Here is a 26410-nt window from a genome sequence, read left to right on the forward strand (position 1 = left end):
GCCTCAGTCTCCCAAGTAGCTTGGACTACAGGCACCTGCCACAGCACCAAGCTATTTTTTGGTTACAGCCAGCATTGTTGTTCGGCTGGCCCCGGCTGGATTTGAACCTGCCAGTTCAGGTATATGTGGCTGGCGCCTTAGCCACTTGAGCCACAGGCGCCGAGCCAGCAGATCAGATTTTTATTCATATAGTATGATGTCTTATCTGCTATTGTTTCTATCTTCGTTTTTTTTTTTTGTTTGTTTGTTTGTTTGTTTTTTTAAGAGACAGAGTCTCACTTTACCACCCTTGGTAGAGTGCTATGACATCACAGCTCACAGCAACCTCCAACTCCTGGGTTTAGGTGGGTGCCTGCCACAATGCCCGGCTATTTTTTTTGTTGTTGTTGTTGCAGTTTGGCTGGGGCTGGGTTTGAACCCACCACCATCAGTATATGGGGCCAGGGCCCTGCTCACTGAGCCACAGGCACCGCCCTATTGTTTCTATCTTATTTTATAAAACTGTCGAGATTAGAAGAGAGAATATTTCCTACATTGTTCTCTGGCTGTCATTGTGAGAACATTTGAGTTCTTTTGTTCCAGTGCTTTTGACAGTTAAAGAATGATATATTTTTAATTAAATTAACCTTATTTTTTCCTTCCTGACATAGAGTATCACTTTGTCACCCAGGCTAGAGTGCAATGACATCATTATAGATTACTGGGCTTTAGTGATCCTTTTGCTTCAGTCCCAGAAGTAACTGAGAGTACAGGTGTTTGCCACCATGTTGGGCTCTTTTTTTCTATTTTTAGTAGAGCTTACTCAGGCTGGCTTGAAGCAATGCTCCTGCCTTAGTCTCCCAAAGTGCTAGGACTACAGGCATGAGCCAACTCCCAGCCTAAGAAATTTTCAACGTTTAAAATTTTTTATTGAAGGTCTTACTTTATTGCCCAGGCTGGAGTGCAGTGGCACTATCATAGCTCAGTGTAACCCTGAATTCCTGGGCTCACGTGATCCTCCTGCCTCAGCCTCCCAAGTAGCTAAGAACACAGGTGAGCATCACCATGCCTGGCTAAATTGGGGGTGGGGGTGGGGCGGCAGAGTCTGGGTAGTAACAGGGTCTCATTCTATTGCCCAGGTTGGTTTCACAATCCTTGTCTCTAGCACCTCCCCCAGTCAGTCTCCTTAAGTTTTGAAATTAATAGTTATGAGCCACCGAAACTAGTCCAGTAAACTATAAAATTGGTTATCTAAAGGATATATATGCTGTTTATCTTTAAATTGTGCAAATCTATCTTGAGACTTTGTCCAGGATTTCCATTTGACTCGCCCCCTAACATTTGCTTCTTCCTTTTATTAGCCATGGGTAAGCCTTTTTTTTTTTTTTTTGAGACAGAGTGCACCCTTGGTATAGTGCAGTGGCGTCACAGTTCACGGCAACTTCAAACTCTTGGGCTCAAGCAATTCTCCTGCCTCTGCCTCCCAAGTAGCTGGGACTACAGGCACTTGCCACAATGCCTGGCTGTTTTTTTTTTTGTTGTTGCAGTTGTCATTTTAGGTCGCCTGGGCCGGGTTCGAAACCCGCCAGCCTTGGTGTATGTGGCCGGAGCCCTACACATCGAGTTTCGGGCACCGCCCCTGATTAGACTCTTTTTTTTTTTTTTTTGAGGCAGCATCTCACTTTGTTGCCCTCTGTATAGTACGTGGCATTACAGCTCACAGCAACCTCTAGCTTTTGGGCTTAGGCGATTCTCTTGCCACAGCCTCCGAAGTAGTTGGGATTACAGGTGCCGCCACAACACCCGGCTATTTTTGTTGTTGGCTTTTGTTGCAGTTTGACCGGGGCCGGGTTTGAACCTGCCACCCTCGGTATATGGGGCCGGCACCCTACTCACTGAGCACAGGCGCCACCTTAATTAGACTCTTGATGTCTGAATGTTATTTAATGTTGCTTTCATTTAGATTTATGTTCAAACCACTTCAGTTAGAAAGACATTCCATGTTTTAGAGTTGTTTAATTCAAAATTCATTAAGTAAATAAGTCTTTTGAATCTAATTGCCATAAATAAGTTTTAGGAAAGTGGATTTTAAATTTCAGGGTGTGGTGGAATAGAACTGACCATGAGTCTTTTGGAGAACTTTTTTTTTTATTTGGTGCCTTTCCTCTTTAAGTTTCTTTTCAACCCTTTGCTATTATCATACTTAAAATATACATTATATTTTATAATGCTTCTCTTTTCTGTGTCATTACAATTTTAGTGTATGTGGTGCTGACTTGAACACAATATACTATTCTTTTAATTGCCACAACCAGCCAGGATTCCTTATTTGTGCTGTAGAAAATAGAAACTTTGGCAAGTAAAGCGTTTATTTTGTATTTCTCTGCAAACCGTGTTTTTTTTTTTTTTTTTTTTTTTACTTATTCATAGTGTTATGAAGCTGGTCGCTTAGAGAATGGCATTGCTGTTGCATCTCGTTCAAAAGAGTTTGGTGGAGGTAAATATTTTTGATTTTTTTAAAATAGATTTAAATAAGGTAATGCAAAAGAAGTTTGAAGTACTTTGTCCATTAACTAGAACAATTATGTGTGTAAACAGTACAAGCACGGTATAAGTACTTAGACGTAATTACTCCAAAGTATGTTTTCTGAAACTAGATGTAACACTACAGAATTTTATTGTTACTTTTAGGCTTTACACTGTAATCCATTAAATGAAATTGTAATTATATTTGAGTAAGGAAGTTTTGGAACAGTTGAGAAAAAAATAAATTCTTTAATTTTCTTACTAGTCTGTTTAGATGACTTTATTAATTTCTTGGTTTGATTTAATTTTTATTTCTATAGGACAGAAAATCAGAAACTGGGTTGAAAGAGAAATGTTATGTCATTTGATCCAGTCCTTTACAGACAGTCTTAGTTTCTTTTATCACACCTATGACCTATAGCCAGTTGGCATATATTTGAAAATCGAGATTACATTTGAGCCTGTTCCATTTTTGTGGGTGGCGCCTGTGGCTCAAGGAGTAGGGAGCCGGTCCCATATGCCAGAGGTGGTGAATTCAAACCCAGCCCCGGCCAAAACCACAAAAAAAAAAAAAAAAAAAAATACCATTTTTGTTGTCTTATAAGGGCTTGGGAGTATATGTCTCCAGTAGAATCTGTCTCCTGGAATTTCTACTTGGTGACCTTGGTTCTATTCCTAGAAAAAGTGGGAGTTTTTTGTTTGTTTGTTTGTTTTGAGACAGAGTCTGTATGTTGTTCTTAGTGCCCGTGGAATCCCTGCTCATAGCAACCTCAAAGTCTTGGGCTTATGGGATTCTTTGTCTCAGCCTCCCCAATAGCTGGGACTACAGGTGCCTGCCACAATGCCCGGCTACTTTTTTGTTGCAGTTGTCGTTGTTTAGCAGGCCTGGGCTGGGTTCGAACCCGCCAGCCCCAGTGTATGGGGCCGGCACCCTAACCACTGAGCTATAGGCACCAAGCCAAAGTGGGAGTTCTTAATTCAATAATAGATACAACATTCATAGATGAAACATTTGCTCTATCAATTCTTTTGGTTGTCTATTACCACTATTTCACCTAAAACACCAAAGAGTTGAGATGTTTTCTACATTATCCCTGTTTTATAGAAAAAAACATGAAAATGACCAAGGTACTAGGGTCAGTGAACTGTGTGTGTGTGTATATATATATATAGCCTTGGCCAAATTTATTGCCACCCTTTCTGTCTTGTTATCCCAGATAACATCCCAGATTTTCTCCATGCCAGTCTATCATTTTGTTCATCTGCAGGTGCCATTTATTGATTCATGGTATTCTTGAAATATTATCTTATATTTCAGTACACTGTATCAGATGTGGTCTGCTAGTAAAGAATATCATGGGAAGGATATTTCTTGTCTTAGCATACTTCTTTTAATGTGACACATGATTATTAAATTTTTTAAGAAGTAAATCTAGCAATGTGTTAGCTTATGTTAACCATGTTGACATTTAAAGTCCTATAGGTTGGTCAGTCTGTTTGCTTTTATTTATTTATTTATTTATTTTGAGATGGAGTTCCATTATGTTGTCCTCGGTAGAGTGCTGTGGCGTCACAGCTCACAGGAACCTCAGACTCTTAGGCTTACGCAATTCTCTTGCCTCAGTCTCCCACATAGCTGGGACTGTAGGCTCCCGTCCCAACGCCCAGCTATTTTTTGTTGCAGTTGTCATTGTACTTTAGCTGGGCCTGGCCGGGTTCAAACCTGCTATCCTTGGTGTGTGTGGCTGGCGCAATAACCGCTGTGCTACGAGTGGAGAGCCTGTTTGCTTGCTTTTTTTTTTTTTGAGACAGAGCCTCAAGCTGTTGCCCTGGGTATGGGCTTAAGTGATTCTCTTGCCTCAGCCTCCCAAGTAGCTGGGACCACAGGCACCCACCACAACGCCCAGCTATGTTTTGATTGCAGCCATCATTGTTGTTTGGCAGGCCTGGGCTGGATTCAAACCCACCAGCTCAGGTGTATGTGGCTGGTGCCTTAGCCGTTTGAGCCACAGGCGCCGACCCCCGTTTGCTTGCTTTTGAAATAAACCACTTTCAAAATAATATCTCTTTTTCCTATGTTTTATATTTCAGTTCTTTTGTAAAATCTACCACAGGATTTTTCTCTTGTAAATTTTATCTCAGTTTTTCCAGCTCATGAGAATTTTGAACCTTTCTGCTACCATCCTATTACCTCTTCTTTTAGTAACTTTGATATTAGAGCTTCTCCATCTTGATTGGGCAGTTAAAAGAGAGATTATTGAGGCAGTCTTCCAAACTGTAGCCTTGCATTGACACTTAGCATAAACATCCTAGAATATTTTATGAAATGCCTCTTTAAATTCCTCTTGGTGTTTCTGTAAGAAAGAGTTGAAATGTGTTAAATTGAAAATGGAGGTGGTGGACTAGAATTTTCTTCTGAATATACCAGATGAGGTAGTACATTCATTTTATTTACTAGATCTTCAGTGACCCCAGTTCATGAATGTCCTTTAAACCACTAAATGTCTTCAAGGATATTCTCCTCCACTCCTATAAGCCAGACTGTATGTATTTTTCAACTCTTCATCTTAATCCGTAATCCTTAAATCATAAGGTAATACATCTTTTTTTTTTTTTTTTTTAAGAGACAGGATCTTACTGTCACTCAAGCTGTAATACAGTGAGGTATCAAACCTTCTGGGTTTAAATTTTTTTCAGCAAGAATGGTTTTTTTGAAATGAAGTCTCACTGTGTTTCCCAGGCTAGGCTAGTCTTGAACTCCTGGCCTCAGCCTCTCAGTGATGCATCTTATTGTCTCTAATCTTGGAATCCAGAGATTATATTTTGACTAGAAAATACATTTCTTCTACATTTATAGGATATTTAATTCCTTTGAAGAACTAGAATGATTGTTAATTCAGTCATATAAATTGACATTGCTTTACTAAGGCATAGAAGGCAGTATTTATACTTACGTAGTCGTTTCCCCAACTAGTTGTGTAGTCCTGGGTAAATTCCCTTTCTTCTTTCTGCTGTCTCCTAATCTACAAAACATGCTTTTTACTCTAATATTTCTTAATTCTGTGAGTGCCCTTTATTTGAGAATAGCAGTTCTTGGATGTCTGTGATTAGCCAGTAGATAACACCTATTTTCCTGTCACAGGCACTACCAAGGTATTTGATAAACCAAGAAAACGAAAACGTCAGAGACATGCTACAACCAAGGTGCAGTGTAAAAGAGTGAAAAGTGACGATTCATCAAAAGAGACTCCAAGTTCAGAGGTACTACTCAGTTCTCGGTCTTTTGGCCTTCTAAAAATAAGGTACTTTTCATTGTTGAGGCCACACCCCTTTCTCCCAGGAGTTTACTTAAGAGAATAGTATTCTATTGAAATGGCTAATAGCAAAAAACAAAACAATAAAACAAACTAAAAAAAAAAAGGAAATGGCTAATAGCGGTAAGGATTCTTGTTGAAAAAACGAGAGCCTGAATACATACTACAACTGTGGGTATGATCTTTAAAAAACAAAAAAAGAGATCACTAGGCGCCAGGTAATATATAACTGTTTCATCATTAAGTAAACTTGTTCTAAAACTAGAGAGTACAATTTCAAATAATAGTATGGTCTGAAGGATAAAGGGTATTGCCCTTTAAATGTTGAGACTGCTGCAATTAGGGGATAATTTTCATTTGCCTATTTTTGAGATCATCAGCTGCCTAATTTTAGGATAATGGTTGTAAACATTGGCTTTAAGGAAACAAAGGTAAATTTCCTTGCACAGCATCAGTGCAATCATTGATGCTATCTCTGACTTTCCAATTCAGGTTAAAAGAGAATTAGTGTAAGTCAGGTCAGCATCACACATTAGGGTATAGAATGTTTCTTTCCAGGACAATTTGAATAGAATGCCCAAGGGGGGCATTTAGGAAACACTGATCTTGGAAGGACAAATAAGTAATCAAATAAACTTAAGAATGTTTTCTCTCCCTTAGTGAAACCTTAAAATGGAACAGCTCAAAAAGTTCCAGTGGAACAGCCTCAGAGCAGTTAGTGGCAGGGCATGAGGCGCCCACTACCCGCCCAATCACAGCAGGGTTAGAACTAACATTGCATGCAGTCCGCCCGCGTGATTGGCTGAACATCTGTAAGTGCTAAATGGCTAGACAAATAGCAGCCCAGAGGGAGGGGGTCAGATGGAGGAGACATCAATATTACAGATTTGGGACATTATTTTTTCTCTGCAAGGGAGAACTAATGACCCACAGAACGACTGGAAGCCCCAAGGAGACTGTCGATGAGGGTGTAGAACACGACTCTGGGATGCCTGCCTCTAAAAAAATGCAGGGTGAACGTGGTGGAGGAGCTGCACTCAAGGAGAATGTTTGCCAGGTAGAGGATGTTTGCCCACTTTGTATTTGCATTGCATGTTTACCTTAGATGGAGAAGCCCTCTCCATCTCTTGATGACCTTACCATGATCAAAATAAAAATCATTTTGGATGATTTCAATGGAATTACTTCCTTTAAGGATTTAGCCCTTTTTCCTCCCCAGGAAAAAAGCAAGGCAGTGAAATAGTTTAGTATTGGTGAACCACCTGCTTTCATAGCCCGTGAATGAATATATTCCCTGAAGTAAGTCTGAGATAGGAGCTGTGAATCTGTGGTTACTTAATCAGATATAATTTTGTGTTTTTCATGGTGTAAGAATCTTTGGGTTTCAAAGGAATTTTTCAAGAGTTTGAGGGGGTGTTTTGCTTGTTTGGTTTGTAGAAAACTTTTTTTTTTTTTTGTAGAGACAGAGTCTCACTGTACCACCCTCGGGTAGAGTGCCGTGGCGTTACATGGCTCACAGCAACCTCTAACTCCTGGGCTTACGCGATTCTCCTGCCTCAGCCTCCCGAGCAGCTGGGACTACAGGCGCCCGCCACAATGCCCGGCTATTTTTTTTGTTGCAGTTTGGCCGGGGCTGGGTTTGAACCCGCCACCCTCGGCATATGGGGCCGGCGCCCTACTCACTGAGCCACAGGCGCCGCCCTGTAGAAAACTTTTTGTTGTTATTGTTTGGGGAGGTTGCTTTAAAGTGGTGAGTTTAGAAAATCTATCATCTATATTTTCTTATTTATTTATTTAAAGAGTCTCACCGTGTTGCACCTGTATTTTTTCATTGATCTATCTATGTATTTTGAGACAGAGTCTGACCTTGTTGTCCTGGATAGAGGGTCATGGCAGCATACCTTATAGCAACCTCTAACTCTTGGGCTGAAGAGATCCTCTTGTCCTCAGTTTTTCATTTTTAGTAGAGATGGGGTCTCAGTCTTGCTTCATCTGGTCTTGAGCTCCTGATCTCAGGTGATCCACCCGCCTCGCCTTCCCAGAGTGCTGAAATTACAGGCCTGAATCACCACTCTTGGTCATTCCCATTATATAGTATTTACTATGTGTCAATTATTATTCCATGCTTATAAGTCATCACAACAGTAATATGGTAAAGTTCTTTTATTTTTCTCATTTTTCAAATGAAGAAACATTGTGAAGCCTGACTCACACCTCTGCAGTCTGGGTTTCAAGTTGTGTCCTATTGTCTTTTTGTAAGATGTGACTCCACTTTATTGTTAAAGATTCTTTGTATAAAACCTTGAGGATATTAGTTCTTGTTATTCTTTAATTGAAACAACTAAAAAAAATTAGCCCCACTCCAGAAGATGTTGTTGTGGCCTATATAATTTCTTTTTAGTTGTTTGCTTTTTCATTTTCACTGTGTTTTATAAAGATTATTGTTCATATTTCAACCACCTCCAAAATAGTTAATCCTCAAAGACAGTTTTGTTTATGCCCAGTTTTTTGTACTAAATGAGACAAGTTTGAGAGTATAAATGTATTTTGTAGGGATTTTTTTCCTACAAAAAGATAAAGGTTGGTTGACCTTGGGGTCCTGGCTTACTTGAATAAGTCTTTCTATAAATCTGTTGCCCTGGCATAATTTATTAATAGCACCTCCTTTCATTCTCAAGTGTCCCAGTTTGAAAGATAAATCATATGGTCATCCCAATTAAAGTGTTCATAACATTTAGTTCATTGCAAAAGCTTATTTTTCAATTTATGTTGTATTGAAATTTTCCTATTTAGAGGATAAAGATAAATTTGTTTACTGTATATGAACACTTACGTCATTGGTACTCTGGCTCGGCAGCCATAGCATAGTAGTTATGGCACCGGCCACATACACTGAGGCTGGCAGGTTTCAACTCAGCTCGGGCCAGCTAAACAATGACAACAACTGCAATAACAAAAAAAGTAGCGGGGTGTTATAGCAGGCGCCTATAGTCCCAGCTACTTGGGAGGCTGAGGCAAGAGAATCGGTTAAGCCCAAGAGTTTGAGGTTGCTGTGAGCTATGATGCCACAGTACTCTACCAAGGGTTACATAGTGAGACTCTGTCTTAAAAAAAAAAAAAAAAAGTCATTGGTACTCTGAATATACAAAGATAAATATAACATTTGTGCCATTTTTCAATTTTATGTGTGAATAGTGGATAAATAGGAGAGTCAATATTTGATAATACATCAGACTTGCCTCTTTGGCCTTGTTTCCTAAAGCTTATTAAAATTTTAGCTTTCGTATCTTTAAGTGACCAGTACCTGTTCTGTTTGAGTTCTTGAAGTTAAAACTTATTTAGTGGTTGTTTCCCATTCGTGCTTTACAGTGTAAGTATAAGGCTTTTAAAAATTTTTAGTATTTTTCTGCTAATTCAAGTGAGGGTCATAACAACTGAATTCAAGTTAGCGTGGTAACAACTAATACACGTTGCGAATTTGCAGAATTCTCATAAATATTGTAATGTTTTTATAGTGACATATACGTGTAGTTAGACTGAGTTCTGTAAGGAGTGAAAAAAAAATTTTTTTTAAAAGGTGCATATGGGCTCCATGCCCATAGCACAGTGGTTACAGTGCCAGCCACATATCCCAAGGGTGGCGGGTTCAAACCCAGCCCAGGACAACAAAAAAATAGCCGGGCGTTGTGGTGGGCGCCTGTAGTCCCAGCTACTTGGAAGGCTAAGGCAAGAGAATTGCTTAAGCCCAAGAGTTGGACATTGCTGTGAGCTGTGATGTTACCTCACTCTACTGAGAGCCAAATAGTGAGACTCTGTCTCAAAAAAAAAAAAAAAAGGTGCATATCATTATTTCCTAAGTCTTTGTCTTAAGTGATGCCCTATCTTAGATGAGATCCTTTGAGAAAGGATCTTTCTGGAGATGGTTCTGGATGTGTCTCAAAGGGCTGTTGAGACCTCAGTGGGGGCTCATTTGGGACTATTAAGACCTGAGATCTGCTGGCTAGCATCTCTTTGTTGAACTTTGTTGAACTAGTGCATTGTCCTCCTGGTTTGTCTCTTTGCTCTATAATCTGCCTTTTCATTTTTAATGTAGCAGTTAGAGGGATAGTGGGATCTTTGTAAAAATGAACACCTGATTTTAGCCTTCCTTTGGCAAAGTACACCAATAGTACATCTTTGCCTCTTTTTCACCTTATTTTTTTGCCATTTCTAAATATTGTTTACTTTATTCCAGTGGCACTGGCTTTTCTTGTGATCCTCATACTTAAGAAAATCATGTTTTGGGGTGGCGCCTGTGGCTCAAGGAGTAGGGCGCCGGTCCCATATGCCGGAGGTGGCGGGTTCAAACCTAGCCCCCGGCCAAAAAAAAAAAAAAAAGAAAATCATGTTTTCCCATTTTTCCATCTATGGACTTTATATACGAGTTGCCTTCCTGGCCCTTTCTTCAGATTTTTTTTTTTGAGACAGAGTCTCACTGTGTCACCCTTGGTAGAATGCTGTGGCGTCACAGCTCACAGCAACATCAAACTCTTGGGCTTAAGCTACAGGCACCCATCACAACTCCTGGCTATTTTTTTTTTTGGCATAGATCTTCTATTTATTCATATTATTAAAAGAGCAATAGTAGAAATAAATGAATGCTACATTAATGAAAAAGGAACTTGGGAATGAGGTCATTAAATATAACTAACTACATTTCAAATATCAATACCATGTATTTCCCTGATTCATATCAGGTAAATACCTAATCTGTCTACCCAGAATTCTGGTCTCAGTGAAAATGGTCAGAGACAATCACAAAGAAGGTGCTTTATATCGTCAGGTCCATTTTAAAAATGACGAAATCCTTTGGGAAAATCACTTAGTCTTTCTTTTTGTCAGAGATTTCTGCTGGTCCTCTTGTTGGTAATCCATTTATGTCTCCACCCTTACAGTCTACTTTGCCTTTACTTTTATCATTGGATTCTTGTACAGCTTTTCTAGGCCATATATGACTAACAAAAGGGGAAATCAGAAGATATATGTAGGGCTCCAGGAATTTTTTGTAGACCCAAAGCAGAATTGGAATGACGATACAAGGAATGCACACCATTGTAGCAGGCTTGAGCTCCTAAACGGTGATCACGGAGCCCAAATGTCAATGTCCGCACTTCCAGAGGGAGGGGCCCGCCTGGCTATTTTTTTATTGCAGTTGTCATTGTTGTTTAGCAGGCCCTGGCTGAGTTCAAACCCGCTTGCCTAGGTGTATGTGGCCAGCTCCCTAACCACTGAGCTACAGGCTCCAAGCCTTTTCTTCACATCCTTGTGTGTCTGACTTGTCAGGGCTAAGCTTAGAACCAAGTCTGAGAAGCCATCCCTCTAGTCAGCCAATCCTAAGTAATTGTTTGAATTTTCTACTTAATACTTACCATTATCTGATACCTTTCCTGTTTATTTAATCATTTACTTGTGTTTTCTATAGCTAGACTTTAAAAAACACAGAGCCAAGGACCTTGTGGTGCCTGGCAGAGGAGGTAATCATTAAATTACTACTTCAGTGAATGGTGAGATTTCTTGTTTCTAGTAAGACTACTTTTTATTTTTTGTTGGATATAGAGTCTCACTCTGTCACCCTGGCTAGAGTACAGTGGAGTCATTATAGCTTACTGCAATCCCAAACTTTCTGGATTCAAACGATCCTCCTACATTAGCCTCTCAAGTAGCTGGTACTATAGGTGCACATAGAGATGGTGTCTTGCTCTTTCTTAGGCTGGTCTTGCACTCCTGTCTACAGACGATTCTCCCAGCTCAGTTTCCCAAATTGCTAGGATTATGGGTATGAGCCACTGTTCCCTGCCCAGTTTTTTCATCTTTCCTTCTAATGAGAGCCTCCTCGTTAGTTTTCTTTCTTTCTTTCTTCTTTTTTCTTTCTTTTTTTTTTTTTTTGAGACAGAGTCTCACTTTGTCTCCCTTGGTAGAGTGTTGTGGCGTCATAGCTCACAGCAACCTCAAACTCTTGGATTGAAGAGACCCTTTGGCCTCAGCCTCCCAGGTAGCTGGGACTACAGGCACCTACCACAACACCTGGTTATTTTTAGAAATGGGGTCTTGCTCTGGCCTAGGCTAGTTTTAAACTACAGACCTCAAGCAATTCCCGTGCCTTGGCCTCCCAGAGTGCTAGGATTACAGGCATGAGCCATTGTGCCCAGCCTATGGCATTGGACTTCTAAAAATCTTTTTTCTATAGACAAATCTTTGTTCTTTCTCTTAATAGAATTGTGAGAAACTGGGTGAACTGCTGTTATGTGAGGCTCAGTGCTGTGGGGCTTTCCACTTGGAGTGCCTTGGATTAACTGAGATGCCAAGAGGAAAATTTATCTGCAATGAATGTCGCACAGGTAAAGTGGATAAAAAAAGTCTTCTTCCCAAAGACACTTGAATTATAAGTTTTTCTCATTTATTTGAGCCACTGTTTTGTAGCAACACTGGGATAGTTGCTACAATGGTGTTACCTCTGCCTTCAGAAAAGCTGCCATTGGAATAATGTCTTGATACCACAATACAGTACAAAATGTGTTGTATGGGAGATACATTCAAAGTGCAGTGTGAGCAGAGATGAGCTAATGCCACATATGATGATATCTGGTTTGGTTTTAAGAGAGAAATAGAAATTTGTATGAGAAGGGGAAGGACACAAGTTTCAATAATGAAAGTGTATGAAATATTTGGAAAACAGATTATAGGTCAGTGTATTTAGAGTTTAAGATATTTTAGTTAAGAGGCATTGGTAATGACTAGAAGGGCTTCTGGGTTACTGGTTATGTTTTGTATTTTTTTTTTTTTTTTTGGTTTTTGGCTGGGGCTGGGTTTGAACCCGCCACCTCCGGCATATGGGCGCCCTACCCCTTGAGCCACAGGCGCCGCCCATGTTTTGTATTTCTTAATTTGGCTACTAATGAGTGTGCTTACTTCTTGATTATCCATGAATTACTATGTATAGGCCGAGGATGGTCTGCACTTTATGTTAATGTGTGTGCATCATACATTAATAAAATGTTTACTAAAAAAGAAGATTCTTTGGAAGAGTTGTTACATAAACATTGGGTCATAAAACCGGAATTTGTAGCTCAGATCAGCTTGTAAAGCACCTCATATGCTGTACGGTGTTCTTTTTTAAAAGCATCATATATAGATGTTACAGCATTTAAGCAATGAAGAAATCAGGGCTGAATGTATAGATCTTATGCTGGTAAGTCATTGAAGCCATGGGTGTGGATTGTGTTGCCGTAAGACAAAGAAAGCATCAGTGAAGTGAGAAGTGGGCCAGTGACACTACCTAGGGACACACTCTTACGAGGAATTAAGTAGAAGGTGAGGAGAAACTAGTCAGTATTTTGTGAAGCTATGGGTGTAGGGTATTATCAGTAGGGGCAGATGTGAGAAAAATAAAGAGGAGGTTCTGTATTAAAAAGAAGCTTCTGTGTTTGGTAATGAGAAAATGCTTTACTTTTTTTTTTCCTTTGGATACAGAGTCTCCTTTTTTTACCCCCAGTGGAGTGCTGTGGCATCATAGCTTATAGTAACCTCAAACTCTTGGGTTTAAATGATTCTCTTGCCTCATCCTCCCCCAAGTAGCTAGGACTATAGGCACCTGTCACAATGTCCAGCTATTTTTAGAGACGGGGTCTGTTTCTAACTCAGGCTGGGCAGGAACTCATGAGTATAGATGATCTGCCCTCCTCGGCCTCCCAGAGTGCCAAGATTACAGGTGTGAACCAAGGCACCCAGTTGAAAATGCTTTAATTATTTATAGAGGATGTCAAACTATATTGAAGGGTGAATGTATAGCGATGTATATTACTTCTTTAAAAAGTTTGACCTCAACAGAAAGGAATGTAATATCTGAAGAGAAGATGTTATGGGGTCAAAAAGAAGATCATATTTAGTGACCATAGGATGGAGGTTAAGAACCAATGTGGAGAAACAAATTTCTGCAAAAAGAAGAGGGGAATAATGTAGAGTACAGTCATGGTAACGAGAGAGGATAGTTTTGAAGAGAAGATGGGAATGTACTTTGCTGTAGTGAGGCAAAAGACAGGAGCTGAAGAAGTTTTTTCTTGGCTTGGTAAGAACGATGGGAAAGGTAGTTGTTTCTCATCTGACAGGTAGAGTATAGCTTTAGAGTGGGAAATGAGGTGGATTTAACTCTTAACTCATGTCTGTAAATTGATAACTGTGTCAAATTGAAGCCCTTATTGGTTGTGACAGTTCTTTTAATTTCTTGGAGCCACTTTCAGCAATTTGGGATCAAAAGTTGGAACATAAGATAGTTACAGGATTATTTCACCTTCTGCTTAGTTGGGCTTTTGATTATTATAGGAAATAATGCCATGAGGCCAAGTAAATAAGGTTTAGTAAAACTTTTGTAGGTGTATTAATCTTTCTTCTCTCCTAATCCTAGAAAGCTCTTCTTGCATTTTGTACTAATAATTTAGTTTTGTTTGTCTTGTTATCTTTACTGTGATATGATGTTCTCTGAACAGGTTGATCTAAGGTGAAGCAATTTTTAAGAAAATCAGTTTTATCGGCTTGGCTTCTATAGCTCAGCAGCTAGGGCGTCAGCCACATACACCAGAGCTAGCCGGTTCGAATCCAGCCTGAAGTTGGCAGACAACAATGACAACTGCAACCAAAAAAAAAAAAAAAGATGTCCGGGTGTTGTGGGCACCAGTAGTTGCAGCTATTTGGGAGGCTGAGGCAAGAGAATCACTTAAGCCCAAGAATTTGAGATTTCTATGAGCTGTGAAGCCACAGCACTCTATCCAGGGCAACACCTTGAGACCCTGTCTCCCCTCTCAAAAAAAAAAAATCAGTTTTACAGATGTATAATTTTCTCATTATAAAATGCACACATTTTAATCATATGCTTTTTTAGATTTTTTTTTTTTTTTTTTGGTGGGTTTTTTTTTTTTTTGGCCGGGGCTGGGTTTGAACCCGCCACCTCCGGCATCCGGGACTGGCGCCCTACTCCTTGAGCCACAGGCGCCGCCCTGCTTTTTTAGATTTTGATGTAATGTATACACCCAAGTAACCATAATCACAATGAACAAAGGACAAAGTTCTCTTATGGTCAGTCCTAGACAGTCCCCACCTCCAATTTAAGGTAACCAGTGATATTTTTCATTTTTAGAGTTTCATATAAAGGAAAAATAGTATGTTGCAATAAAGTTGATTTATTTATTTTGTAATTTAATTTATTTATTTTTGAAACAGAGTCTCACTTTGGTAGAGTTACCCTAGTGTCATAGCTGACAAATAACCTCAGACTCTTGGACACAAGCAAGTCACTTGCCTTAGCCTTCCTGCTAGCTGAGCTCAAGCATTCCACCCTCCTTGGCCCCCCAGAGTGACAGTTGATTTTTTAGAAAACTGGTTTACCTTAGATGAGCCTGTTCACGGAGCATTATACATATCATAATAAAGATAGTAAGACAAACTGAATTATTAGTACAGAAGATAAGAAGTGCCAGGTGAGGTGGCTCACGCCTGTAATCCCAGCACTCTGAGAGGCTGAGGTGGGCGGATCGCCGGAGCTCAGCAGCCTGAGCTAGAGAAGACCCTTCCTGTAAAAATAGCTGTGGCAGGCATCTGTAGTCCCAGCTACATGGGAGGCTGAGACCATAGAATCACTTGAGCCCAAGAAATTGAGGTTGCTATGAGCTATGACACCATGGCCCTCTACCAGGGGCAACAAAGTGAGACTCTGTCTCAAAAAAAAAAAAAAAAATGACAAGAAGACTTTTCTAAGATTAGGATAATAGAAACATTAATATGACTAAAAATATTAATATACCTATTTTGGTGTGTATGTCAGTCATTTCTCTTTCTTTCTTTCTTTTGTTTTTTGAGATAAGAATCTTACTTTGTCTCTTTAGGTAGACTGCTGTGGCATCATAGCTCAACAGCAACCTGTCTCTTGTGCTCGAGTGATCCTCTTGCCTGAGCCTCCCAAGTAGCTGGGACTACAGGCTACTGCTACAAAGCCTGACTATTTTTAGAGATGGGTTCTTGCTCTTGCTGAGGCTAGTTTCAAACTCCTGAGCTCAGGCAATCCACTCACCTTAGCCTCCCAGAAGTTTCTCTTTCTTAGAGGAGCTGTATTCGCAGTGGCTCATGCCTATAATTCTAGCACTCCTGGAGGCCAAGGCAGGTGGATTGCCTGAGCTCAGAAGTCTGAGACCAGCCTGAGTAAGAGTGAGACCCAGTCTTTAGATAATAGACAGGCATTCTAGTGGGACCCTGAAATCTCTGCTATTTGGGAGGCTGAGGCAAGAAAATTGTTTTAGCCTAATTAATAGTTGAGGTTCCTTGAGTTATGATGCCATGGCGCTCAACCCCAGGGCAATTTAGTGAGACTATCTCAAAAAAAAAAAAAGAAAAAGAAAAAAGAAGAGCTTTATTGAGGTTACTTGCACATCTTTTTTTTAGTGACAAGAGTCTCACCTTATCACCCTTGGCATCACAGCTCACAGCAACCTCCAACTCCTGGGTTTAGATGATTCTCTTGCCTCAGCCTCCTGAGTAGCTGGGACTACAGGTGCCCGCCACAATGCCCAGCTATTTTTGTTGTTGTTGTTACATTTTGGCCAGGGCCAGATTTGAACCCATATGGGGCCGGCGTCCTACCTACTGAGCCACAGGCGTAGCCCTAATTGCATATCTTTTAGGGGTATAATTTGTTAAGTTTTGACATATATGCACACACAGATACACACACATATACACACACACACACAAACCTGTGAAATCATTATTCTGAATAATTATTTTGAGCAAACAATATTATTGTTTGTATTGATATTTCGTTTTCTTTTATAGATGAGTAGTATTCCCTTGTGTCCATTTACTGCAGTTTGTTGATTCATTCATGTGTCTGGGCGTATTTGAGGTCTTTGTAGTTGAGGCTCTTATAAATAAAGCTGCTGAGAACATGTAGTTTGAACCAACATTTTCTTTTCATTTGCGTAAATGCCAAGGAGTAGAATGGCCAAATCTTAGGTAGGTATATGTTTGACTTTTTATGAAACTACCAAATTGTTTTTATTTTGCATTCCCACCAGCAACAGATGAGAATTCTAATTCTCTGCATCTTTGTCAACGCTTGGCATTGTTATTATTATTTTTTTTTTATTTTAGCCATTTGATGGGTATGTAGTGGTGTCTCATTGTGGGTTTTATATGCATTTCCCTAATGATTAATGAGCAGTTTTTCATGTGCTTTGATGAAGTAACTGTCAATCTTTTTTTAAACTGGGTTATTTTCTTTTTTTTTTTTTTTTTTTTGTGTAGAGACAGAGTCTCACTGTACCACCCTCGGGTAGAGTGCCGTGGCGTCACACGGCTCACAACAACCTCTAACTCTTGGGCTTACGCGATTCTGGGTTATTTTCATATTGTTGAGTTTTACAGTTTCTTTATTCTGGATACAAGTCCTTTATCAAACAGATACTTTAAAAAATATTATCCTGGGCTTGGCGCCTGTGGCTCAAGTGGCTAAGGTGTCAGCCACATACAGCTGAGCTGGTGGGTTCGAATCCAGCCTGGGCCTGCCAAACAACAATGATGACGGCCGCAACCAAAAAAATAGCCGGGTGTTGTGGCAGGCACCTGTAGTCCCAGCTACTTGGGAAGTGGAGGCAGGAGAATTGCTTGAGCCCAGGAGTTGAAGATTGCTGTGAGCTGTGATGCCATAGCACTCTACCCAGCGCAACAGCTTGAGGCTCTGTCTCCAAAAAAAAAAAATTTTATCTTGGGTGGCGCCTGTGGCTCAAGGAGTAGGGTGCTGATCCCATATGCCGGAGGTGGCAGGTTCAAACCCAGCCCCGGCCAAAAACCACAAAAAAAAAAATAAAAATTTTATGTTGATCTATAGTATCTTGTCTTTCTTTTCTTTCTACTTTCATTTCCTTTTCCTTTGCCAGTCCCCTTTCCTCTTTCCTAACTCTCTCTGTCTCTGTCTCTCCCACCCACTCCTGCTCCTACCACTGCCCCTGCCCCTTTCCCTTTCCTTTTCCTTCCTTTCTTGAAACAGAGTCTTCACTCCATTGCCCAGGCTGATCATCCTCCGTCAGCCTCGCAAGTGGCCAAGACTATAGGCATGTATCACTATACCTGCCCCGTTTTGGGGGGATAGGGTTAGAGAGAGGATCTTGCTGTGTTGCTGAGACTGGTTTCAAATTCCTGGCCTCAAATGATCCTCCTTCCTCAGTCTCTCAAACTGCTAGGATTGTAGATGTGAGCTACCACACCTGACTTCATTTTCTTAATGGTATTTTTGAAAAAGCAGAAGTTAAATCTATTTATCAACTTATTAATTTAATGGACTATGCTTTGGTGTCATATCAAAGAAATCTTGCTTAACCCAGTATCATAAAGATTCTTTTTTGGGGGGGAGGGAGAAAAGTGTCACTTTTTCACCCTCGGTAGAGTACCTTGGTGTCACAGCTCTCAGCAATCTCAAAACTCTTGGACTCAAGTGGTTCTCTTGCCTCAGCCTCCTAAGTAGCTGGGACTATAGGCACCTGCCACAGTGCCCAGCTATTTTTAGAGACAAAGTCTCACACTTGCTCAGGCTGATCTCGAACCTATAAGCTCAGGCAATTCACCCACCTCGGCCTCCCAGAGTGCTGGGATTACAGGCATGAGCCATCGTGCCTGGCCCTCTTCTGTTTTCTTCTGAGAATTGTATGGTTTGAGGTTTCACATTTATATCTGTGATCTATTTTTAATGTTTTGCATATGATGTGAGGTATACAGAAGTAATTATTTTTTGAGAGTAGAAAAATTTTCTCCAGTTTCAGTAAAGGTAAAGAGAGTAAGAAATGGTAATCATTTTTCACTGCTTGTGGCTCACCCTGTTTTCCTGCAATAGGGTAACCTTATCCTTACTTAGATTGTTCCAGTTTAATAATAGCTTTCGCTTATTTGGCATTAGGCTGAATGGTTTCTTTATAAATACATATTTTAATATTTTTTCCTAAATTGTTATTAGCTGGATGATCTCAATGTTTGTAGATAAGATAGGTGATTTGGATGAGCTCCTATTTTCAGCAAGTGCCTATGGCAAGATTCCCATTCATCTCTGCCTCTCAAATCTGAGGTCTTTCCTTTACATTGTACTGATTCTCAGAGAGAAGTTGAATACCTTTTCTTTTTAAATGTTACTATAGAAATCCTCAGCTTTGAGCAGTGGCACTATTGTAGCCAATGAGGTTTATTTGAGATGTAATTATTGCTAGTTGAAAACTTTTTCCAATATCCCACCATGACAACTTGAAATATAGTTGGCATTGGCAACTTTTTTTTTTTTTTTTTTTTGAGACAGAGTCTCACTATGTTGCCCTTGGTAGAGTGCCATGGCGTCACAGCTCACAGCAACCTCCAATTCCTGGGCTTAAGCGATTTTCTTGCCTCAGTCTCCCAAGTAGTTGGGACTACAGTCACCCACCACAATGCCCAGCTATGGTTTTGGTTGCAGTTGTCATTGTTGTTTGGCAGACCCAGGTTGGATTCGAGCCTGCCAGCTCCAGTGTATGTGGTTGGTGCCCTAGCCACTTGACCTACAGGTGCCAAGCCGGCATTGGCAATTTTTGACGGTCTCTATGGAGACTGAAAAAAAAAAAGATAGAAGTCTTTAGCCATACACAGTTGTACAAAGAACAGTGGGTTCAGTGCAGTGGCTCACACCTGTAATCCTAGTAGTCTAGGAGGCTGAGGCATGAAGATTGCTTGAGCTCAGGAGTTTGTAGTTCAGTAAACTACAATGATGCCACTGCAGTCTACCTAGGGCAACAGAGGGAGACTCTGTCAAAAAAAAAAAAAAAAGAAAGAAAGAAAAGATAAACCATGTGAAAAGAATCCCCATGTATTCATCACTTAATTTCAAAGGTTTTCAACTTTGTACCTCATTTTCTCCATGTGTTTCAAGAGGTTTTCTTTCAGATACAGTGTTTTAAAATACATCCAACAGGTAAGAAGAACATACCGTAACTTCTTTGTGTCATCTACCACCTATGGATTTAAAATTTTCTCATCTGGTGGCGCCTGTGGCTCAAGGAGTAGGGCACCGGTCCCATATGCTGGAGGTGGTGGGTTCAAACCCAGCCCTGGCCAAAAACCACACACACAAAAAATAATAATAATAAAATAAAATTTTCTCATCTGTCTTAAAAGATCAAGATCCAAATAACATTCCTGTATTTTATTTTTAAAAATATGCCCCTTGGCTCAGTGCCTGTAGCTCAAGCAGCTAAGGTGCCAGCCACATACACCTGAGCTGGCGGGTTCAAATCCAGCCCAGGCCTGCCAAACAACAATGACAACTACAACTAAAAAATAGCCAGACGTTGTGGCGGGCGCCTGTAGTCCCAGCCACTTGGGAGGCTGAGGCAAGAGAATCCCTTAAGCCCAGGAGTTGGAGGTTGCTGTGACACCACGGCACTCTACCCAGGGCGACAGCTTGAGGCTCTGTCTCAAAAAAAAAAAAAAAAAAGGAAAAAAAAAAAGTCTCTTAATTTTCTATATCTGTAATAATACAGCTACCCTTACCATATTTTTAAATGCCATTTTTTTCTTGAGGCAATTATCATTTTTCCTATAAAATTTTCACATTCTCTGGTTGCATCCTTTGAGGTATCCCTTTCTTTGACTTGTTTCTCTATCTTCCATATTTCCCATAAACTTATATTTAGATTTATGGACTAGATTAGATTCAGTGTCAGTTTTCTTCTTTAGGCAAGATGCCTCAAAGACAGTGTTGTTCCTGTTGTTTTACATCAGCAAGCATATTTTGTCAGATTATTCATTTTTAGTGATGTTGAGATAGTTCAGTGGGTTCTGATGTTGTCAGCCTGATCGGTCCGTTATGAAGTTTCTCACTAAATTTTTACTTAATGGTATCGCATTGTGTGGATCTTGAATTAGTGTTAATTTGTTACTTTCTTTTGGTTTCTCAGGAATTCATACCTGTTTTGTATGTAAGCAAAGCGGGGAAGATGTTAAAAGGTGCCTTCTGCCCTTGTGTGGAAAATTTTACCATGAAGAGTGTGTCCAGAAGTACCCACCCACTGTCATACAAAATAAGGGCTTCCGGTGCTCCCTCCACATCTGTATAACTTGTCATGCTGCTAATCCAGCCAGTGTTTCTGCATCTAAAGGTATGGATTTCTCATATAGCCCAATCTAATTGTAGTACCTTAGTTTCTTTGGCAACAGACTTTTTTTTTTTTTGAGACAGAGTCTTACTTTGTCACCCAATGGTAGAGTGCTATGGTGTCATAGCTCACCAAGAGCTTGAGCTCTTGGGCTCAAGCAATTCTCTTGCCTCAGACTCCCAGGTAGCTGGAACTATAGCTGCCTGCCACAATGCCCTGATATTTTTAGAGACGAGGTCTTGCTCTGGTTCAGGCTTATCTGGAACCTGTGAGCTCAGGCAATCCGCTCTCCTTGGCCTCTCAAGTGCTAGGATACTAGGCGTGAGCCACTGCACCAGGCCAGCAACCCAGCAACAGGTTCGGGGGTTTTTTTGAGACAGAGTCTCAAGTTGTTGCCCTGAGTAGGGTGTTGTGGCATCACAGCTCACAGCAACCTCCAACTCTTGAGCTTAAGCTATTCTCTTGCCTCAGCCTCCCAAGTAGCTGGGACTACAGGCACCCACCACAATGCCTAGCTATTTTTTTGTTGTAGTTGTCATTGTTTTAACTGGCCTGGGCTGGATTTGAACCTGCCAGCCTAGGTGTATGTGACCGGCACCCTACCTACTGAGCTACCAGTGCCACTGGCAACACACATTTTTTTTTTTTGGCCGGGGCTGGGCTTGAACCCGCCACCTCCGGCATATGGGACCGGCGCCCTACCCGTTGAGCCACAGGCGCCGCCAGGCAACACACATTTTTAAATGCAATCTGGCGTGTCTCTTTGTGGCCTCTCTCAAGCTTTTGTCAGTTAGAATACCAGCATTGTAACTGGCTTATTGTACCCTCAATGAATCCCCAACAATAAAAAGAAAAAAAAAAAAAAAAAAGAATACCAACATTGTATGTGGGAGAGTAGAGGGAGTCATGGACAGTTTTAGAAGCTACCACATTATGTTCTATGGAGTCTGGTATTATATGGGTAGTATTAAATAGTAGGAATTTGTGGGAGGTTTGGTTTAAAAAAGGGTTCTTTTGAAGGGTCTTAGAAGACCAAAGTGTATTCTTCCCTTGTGGGTTCTTATATCTCTATGGTATCATTTGGAAATGCATGTCAGGGCAAAATGGGGAGTTTTTGTATGTTTTGGGTTTTTTGGAAATTAGGGTATTGCTCTTTTCCCCGGTGTGTAGTACACTATTGTCATCATAGCTCACTGCAACCTTAGCCTTCTGGGTACCTGGGACTACATGCCTATTCCACAAGGCCAAATTCATTATTTGAATTTTTTTTGGTAGAGTTAGGGTCTCACTGTGTTCCCCAGGTTAGTCTCAAATTTCTGGCCTAAAGCGATCTCCTGCCTCAACCTTCCAAAGTGCTGGAATTACAAGTGTGAACCACTGTGCCTGGCTTGGAATCTCCTGTTTTAGAAACTTATTTCTACTCATAGGTTGAGATTCTGAGTTTTCCAAAACTCCGTATAGATAAATTCAAGTTTTAAAATTTCTTCTTTTTTTTTTTTTTTGTGTGTAGAGACAGAGTCTCACTTTACTGCCCTCGGTAGAGTGCCGTGGCATCACACGGCTCACAGCAACTTCCAGCTCTTGGGCTTATGTGATTTTTTTGCCTCAGCCTCCCGAGCAGCTGGGACTACAGGCACCCGCCACAACGCCCGGCTATTTTTTTTGTTGTAGTTTGGCCGGGGCTGGGTTTGAACCCACCACCCTTGGTATACGGGGCCGGCGCCCTACTCACTGAGCCACAGGCGCCGCCCTTAAAATTTAAAAATGAAAGCCTTTTCTTTCTGTTCAGTAATAGTAGGCGTCTTACTAATTTTTCTAAAAGCCAGTTCCATCTCGGCACCCGTAGTTCAGTGAGTAGGGCGCCAGCCACATACTGGCAGATTTAAGCCCAGCCCAGGCCTGCTAAACAGCAATGACAACTGCAACCAAAAAAATTAAATAAAAATTAAAAAAAAAATGAAAGCCAGTTACCATGTCTGTAGTAGTAAATGCTTATGTGCTGAAAGATTTCCCACAGTATTGAGCGGGCAAAATTTAGCAGTGTTGGCTTCTTTTTTCTTTTTTGGTTTGTTTTACAATAATAGCTCCAAAAAATATCTCTTTTATGTGGGCTAGAGTGGAGAGCTGTCATCATAGCTTGCTATAGCTTTAAACTCCTGTTTCATCTTCCTGGATAGCTGGGACTGTTGGCATTTGGCCACCACACCTGGCTAGTTGTTTTATTTTGACTTTTCTTTTAATCAGACGGTAGTACCTACATAAGAGGATTTCCTGGGCCTATAAGTCTCATCAGTTTAAATATAGTAATTTAAACTGCTGGCTCCAAATGCAGTTTTGCTGGTTTGGTAGCGCATGCCTGTAGTCTCACTTACTTGGGAGGCTTGATTCTAGGAGTTTGAGTTCAAGTTCAGCCTAGGCAATATAGTACCCCATGTCTTTAAAAAAGAAAAAAATATTTTCAGTTTAACTACCAGTTACCTTATCCTTTAGAATTTCTGTTGATGATTGCATTTAAGTAGTTTGATAATCATTTTGAGTTGGTGAAGTAAGTTAAGGAATATATTTCATCTGCAATGGGTAGGGGAGGTTCATCAGAAAAGCTTTAATACTAGGCAGATATTAGTGTCCTGCCAATTTTCCCCATGTAGTTTGGGCCTGATTTCAAGACCCCCCCATGAGTCAGGGCAGTAAGTTTACATTGATCTTTCATTAATAAGTCAGGCTCATTAACATTATGAGATCTGATTCCTTTTGGAGACTTATTACGTAACTCCTGTCTGATCTTTTGTGGTGCATTAGGTGTATAAGATCCATCTCTGGCAGGGTCTTATGGCTAAAGCTTGTAATCTCAGTGCTTAGGAGGCGGAGGTGAGAGTATAGCTTGAGGGCAGGGATTTGAGGTCACAGATAGTAAACTATGATCACACCCCTGTACTCCAGCCTAGGTGACAGAGAAGACCCCATCTCTTCTTTATTTTTTTTAAAAGGGGTGGTGGTGAGATGTGGTGTTTGACACTTGTAATCCTAGTACTCTGGGAGGCTGAGGCTGGAAGGAACCTGGAGACCAGCCTGAGCAAGAGCGAAACCCTGTCTGTAGTAAAGATAGGAGAATGAGTGGGCTTTATATGGCAGTCACCTGTAGTCTAAGCCACTGAGCCAGTGTGATGCCATGGCATCTAGCCTAAGGCAACAAGGAGAGACTCTCAAAAAAAAAAAGAAATCCATCAATCCTAGTGCTTCTGTTTCTGAATGTCAACAAATAGACTTGAATAACTCAAATTATGTTTGTATTTAATGTCTTTTCATTTGCTCTTTCCTGGTTTTCCTGCTTCTTACATATTTAGGTCGTCTCATGCGCTGTGTCCGCTGCCCTGTGGCATATCATGCCAATGACTTTTGCCTGGCTGCTGGGTCAAAGATCCTTGCATCTAATAGTATCATCTGTCCTAATCACTTTACCCCTAGGCGGGGTTGCCGAAATCACGAACACGTTAATGTTAGCTGGTGCTTTGTTTGCTCAGAAGGTAAGAAATAACTTGTTCTATGAGTAGTCTAAAAGGGATTGATGTAATGTTTCAATTGGAAGAAGAATACTTTTCTTCATGTTGTTACTGGAGAAAATACTAGGAAATGATGTCCCAAATTAATGATAACATAGCAGAACTTTTAAAACTTAGCTTTGATGCCTGATAGGGAGAGGTTTTATTTTTTGTTATTTTGAATATTTGTTATATTTGAATATTCAATAATATTTGTTATGTTTGTTATATTTGAATATTCAAATAATGACTTAATTTTTGTTAAAAGAAACAATTGAAATAGTAAAAAATACATATAGAGAAAAAAAATTTAGCCCAAATTCCACACTTAACATCAAGTGATATTACTCCAAACATTTATGCGTGCCAACAAGTAGAAGGGCAGATATCATAGTGGCTCAGGCCTATAATCTTACTATTTTAGGAGGCTAAGGCAAATGAGTCACTTGAGGCTACAAGTTTAAAGCTAGCCTGAGGAACATAGGGAGACCCTATCTCTGGAAAAAAATAGAAAAATTAGCCATGGTAGCTTTTAGCTTTAGTCCTAGAGGCTCTGGGAGACTCAGGTACGTGAGTTGTGTGAGGTTACAGTGAATTACAGGGACAGCATTGTACCCTAGACCAGACAAGATAGGATTCTTTCTCTAAAGGATGGCTATCTAGATAGAAACAATGCTAGAAAATACTGTCATCATATAATTGTCTTTAAAAATTATTTTATTTATATTTTTATTGGGTACAAGTCTAATTTTGTTATATGCATAGTTGTGAAGTCAGGGCTTTGAGGGTATCCACCGTTTGCTTGTGTGTGTGATTGTGTTTAATTTTGCATTAGTTAAGAGAAGAAAACAATGGGGCGGCGCCCCATATACCCAGGGTGGTGGGTTCAAACCCGGCCCCGGCCAAACTGCAACCAAAAAATAGCCGGGCGTTGTGGCGATGCCTGTAGTCCCAGCTACTCGGGAGGCTGAGGCAAGAGAATCTCTTAAGCCCAGGAGTTGGAGGTTGCTGTGAACTGTGTGAGGCCATGGCACTCTACTGAGGGTCATAAAGTGAGACTCTGTCTCTACAAAAAAAAAAAAAAGAGAGAAGAAAACAATGAAAGTGAATATGAACTTCAGTTAAATTTTTCTTCATTATAAGGGAAGTTAGTTCTTAAGAGTTTGTAAAGTGCAGGAAAAGTAAATTTTATACGTTTATTAAATTTCAGTTTTTACCATATTTCTCTTTTAGATTAGAGATCAATATTAGCCCTCTCACACATTTTCTTTCCGTCTTTCACAGGCTGATTTATGCTAGTAATCCTAAGTAGAGGATTAAGTACTTTTTATCAGTATGTTTACTTTGGTGCTTATAGTTCTGAATTTCTTATTTCAGTTGTTTTCTTATTTGTTTTTCCTCTCTTTTTCTCTCTGTCTCCTGGTGGAATGCAGTGATGTTATCATAGCTCACTGTAACCTTAAACTCCTGAGCTATTATCACCTCCTTTGTCACCCTCCAAAGTAGCTGGGACTACAGGCACTTCATCACACCTAGTTTGAATTTTGGTTTGTATCTTTGACCAAATTGCATTGCAAAGGTTTTGAATGTCTCCATTTGCCCATTTATAAAATAGGAACTCCATTCTTTACCACACAGTCATATTATAATAGTATAAATTAAATTAAAAATAGTGGTTAAGCCAGGTGCTGTGGCTCCGTCTTTAATCCTAGCATTCTGGAAGGCCGAGGCAGGTAGATTGCCTGAGCTCACAGGTTCCAGACCACCTTGAGCCAGAGTGAGACCTCTTCTCTAAAGCCGGCTGTTGTGGCGGACACCTGTAGTCCCAGCTACTTGGGAGGCTTAGGCAAGAGAAGGGCTT

At 40.4% G+C, this 26410-nt stretch overlaps 2 protein-coding genes and 1 non-coding gene across 10 annotated transcripts in view; 2 read left to right on the forward strand and 1 right to left on the reverse strand.

The window, feature by feature from the left end:
• Window positions 1-26410, forward strand: part of NSD1 (nuclear receptor binding SET domain protein 1) — a 209858-nt gene that overhangs the window by 140176 nt on the left and 43272 nt on the right. For all 8 annotated transcript variants that reach the window (XM_053566376.1, XM_053566378.1, XM_053566381.1 and 5 more), the window contains 6 exons: window positions 2410-2476; window positions 5648-5766; window positions 6733-6876; window positions 12073-12196; window positions 20813-21013; window positions 24355-24534. In XM_053566376.1, the coding sequence (XP_053422351.1) occupies window positions 2410-2476; window positions 5648-5766; window positions 6733-6876; window positions 12073-12196; window positions 20813-21013; window positions 24355-24534 (835 nt within the window). The remainder of the gene's footprint in view (window positions 1-2409; window positions 2477-5647; window positions 5767-6732; window positions 6877-12072; window positions 12197-20812; window positions 21014-24354; window positions 24535-26410) is intronic.
• On the reverse strand, window positions 10406-10978 carry LOC128568655 (UPF0729 protein C18orf32 homolog). Its single transcript, XM_053566402.1, has one exon. The coding sequence runs from the start codon at window positions 10909-10911 to the stop codon at window positions 10681-10683; it is 231 nt and encodes a 76-aa protein (XP_053422377.1). The 5' UTR covers window positions 10912-10978; the 3' UTR covers window positions 10406-10680.
• LOC128569461 (U4 spliceosomal RNA) lies at window positions 19036-19179 on the forward strand. Its single transcript, XR_008375397.1, has one exon. It is a non-coding gene; the product is annotated as a U4 spliceosomal RNA (small nuclear RNA).

This window comes from Nycticebus coucang, chromosome 17, assembly GCF_027406575.1.
Source record: "Nycticebus coucang isolate mNycCou1 chromosome 17, mNycCou1.pri, whole genome shotgun sequence".
NCBI lineage: Eukaryota > Metazoa > Chordata > Mammalia > Primates > Lorisidae > Nycticebus > Nycticebus coucang.

Excerpts from the sequence above, each read along its gene's own strand:
- LOC128568655 (XM_053566402.1), bottom strand. The coding sequence starts at position 10,911 with ATGGTGTGCATTCCTTGTATCGTCATTCCAATTCTGCTTTGGGTCTAC.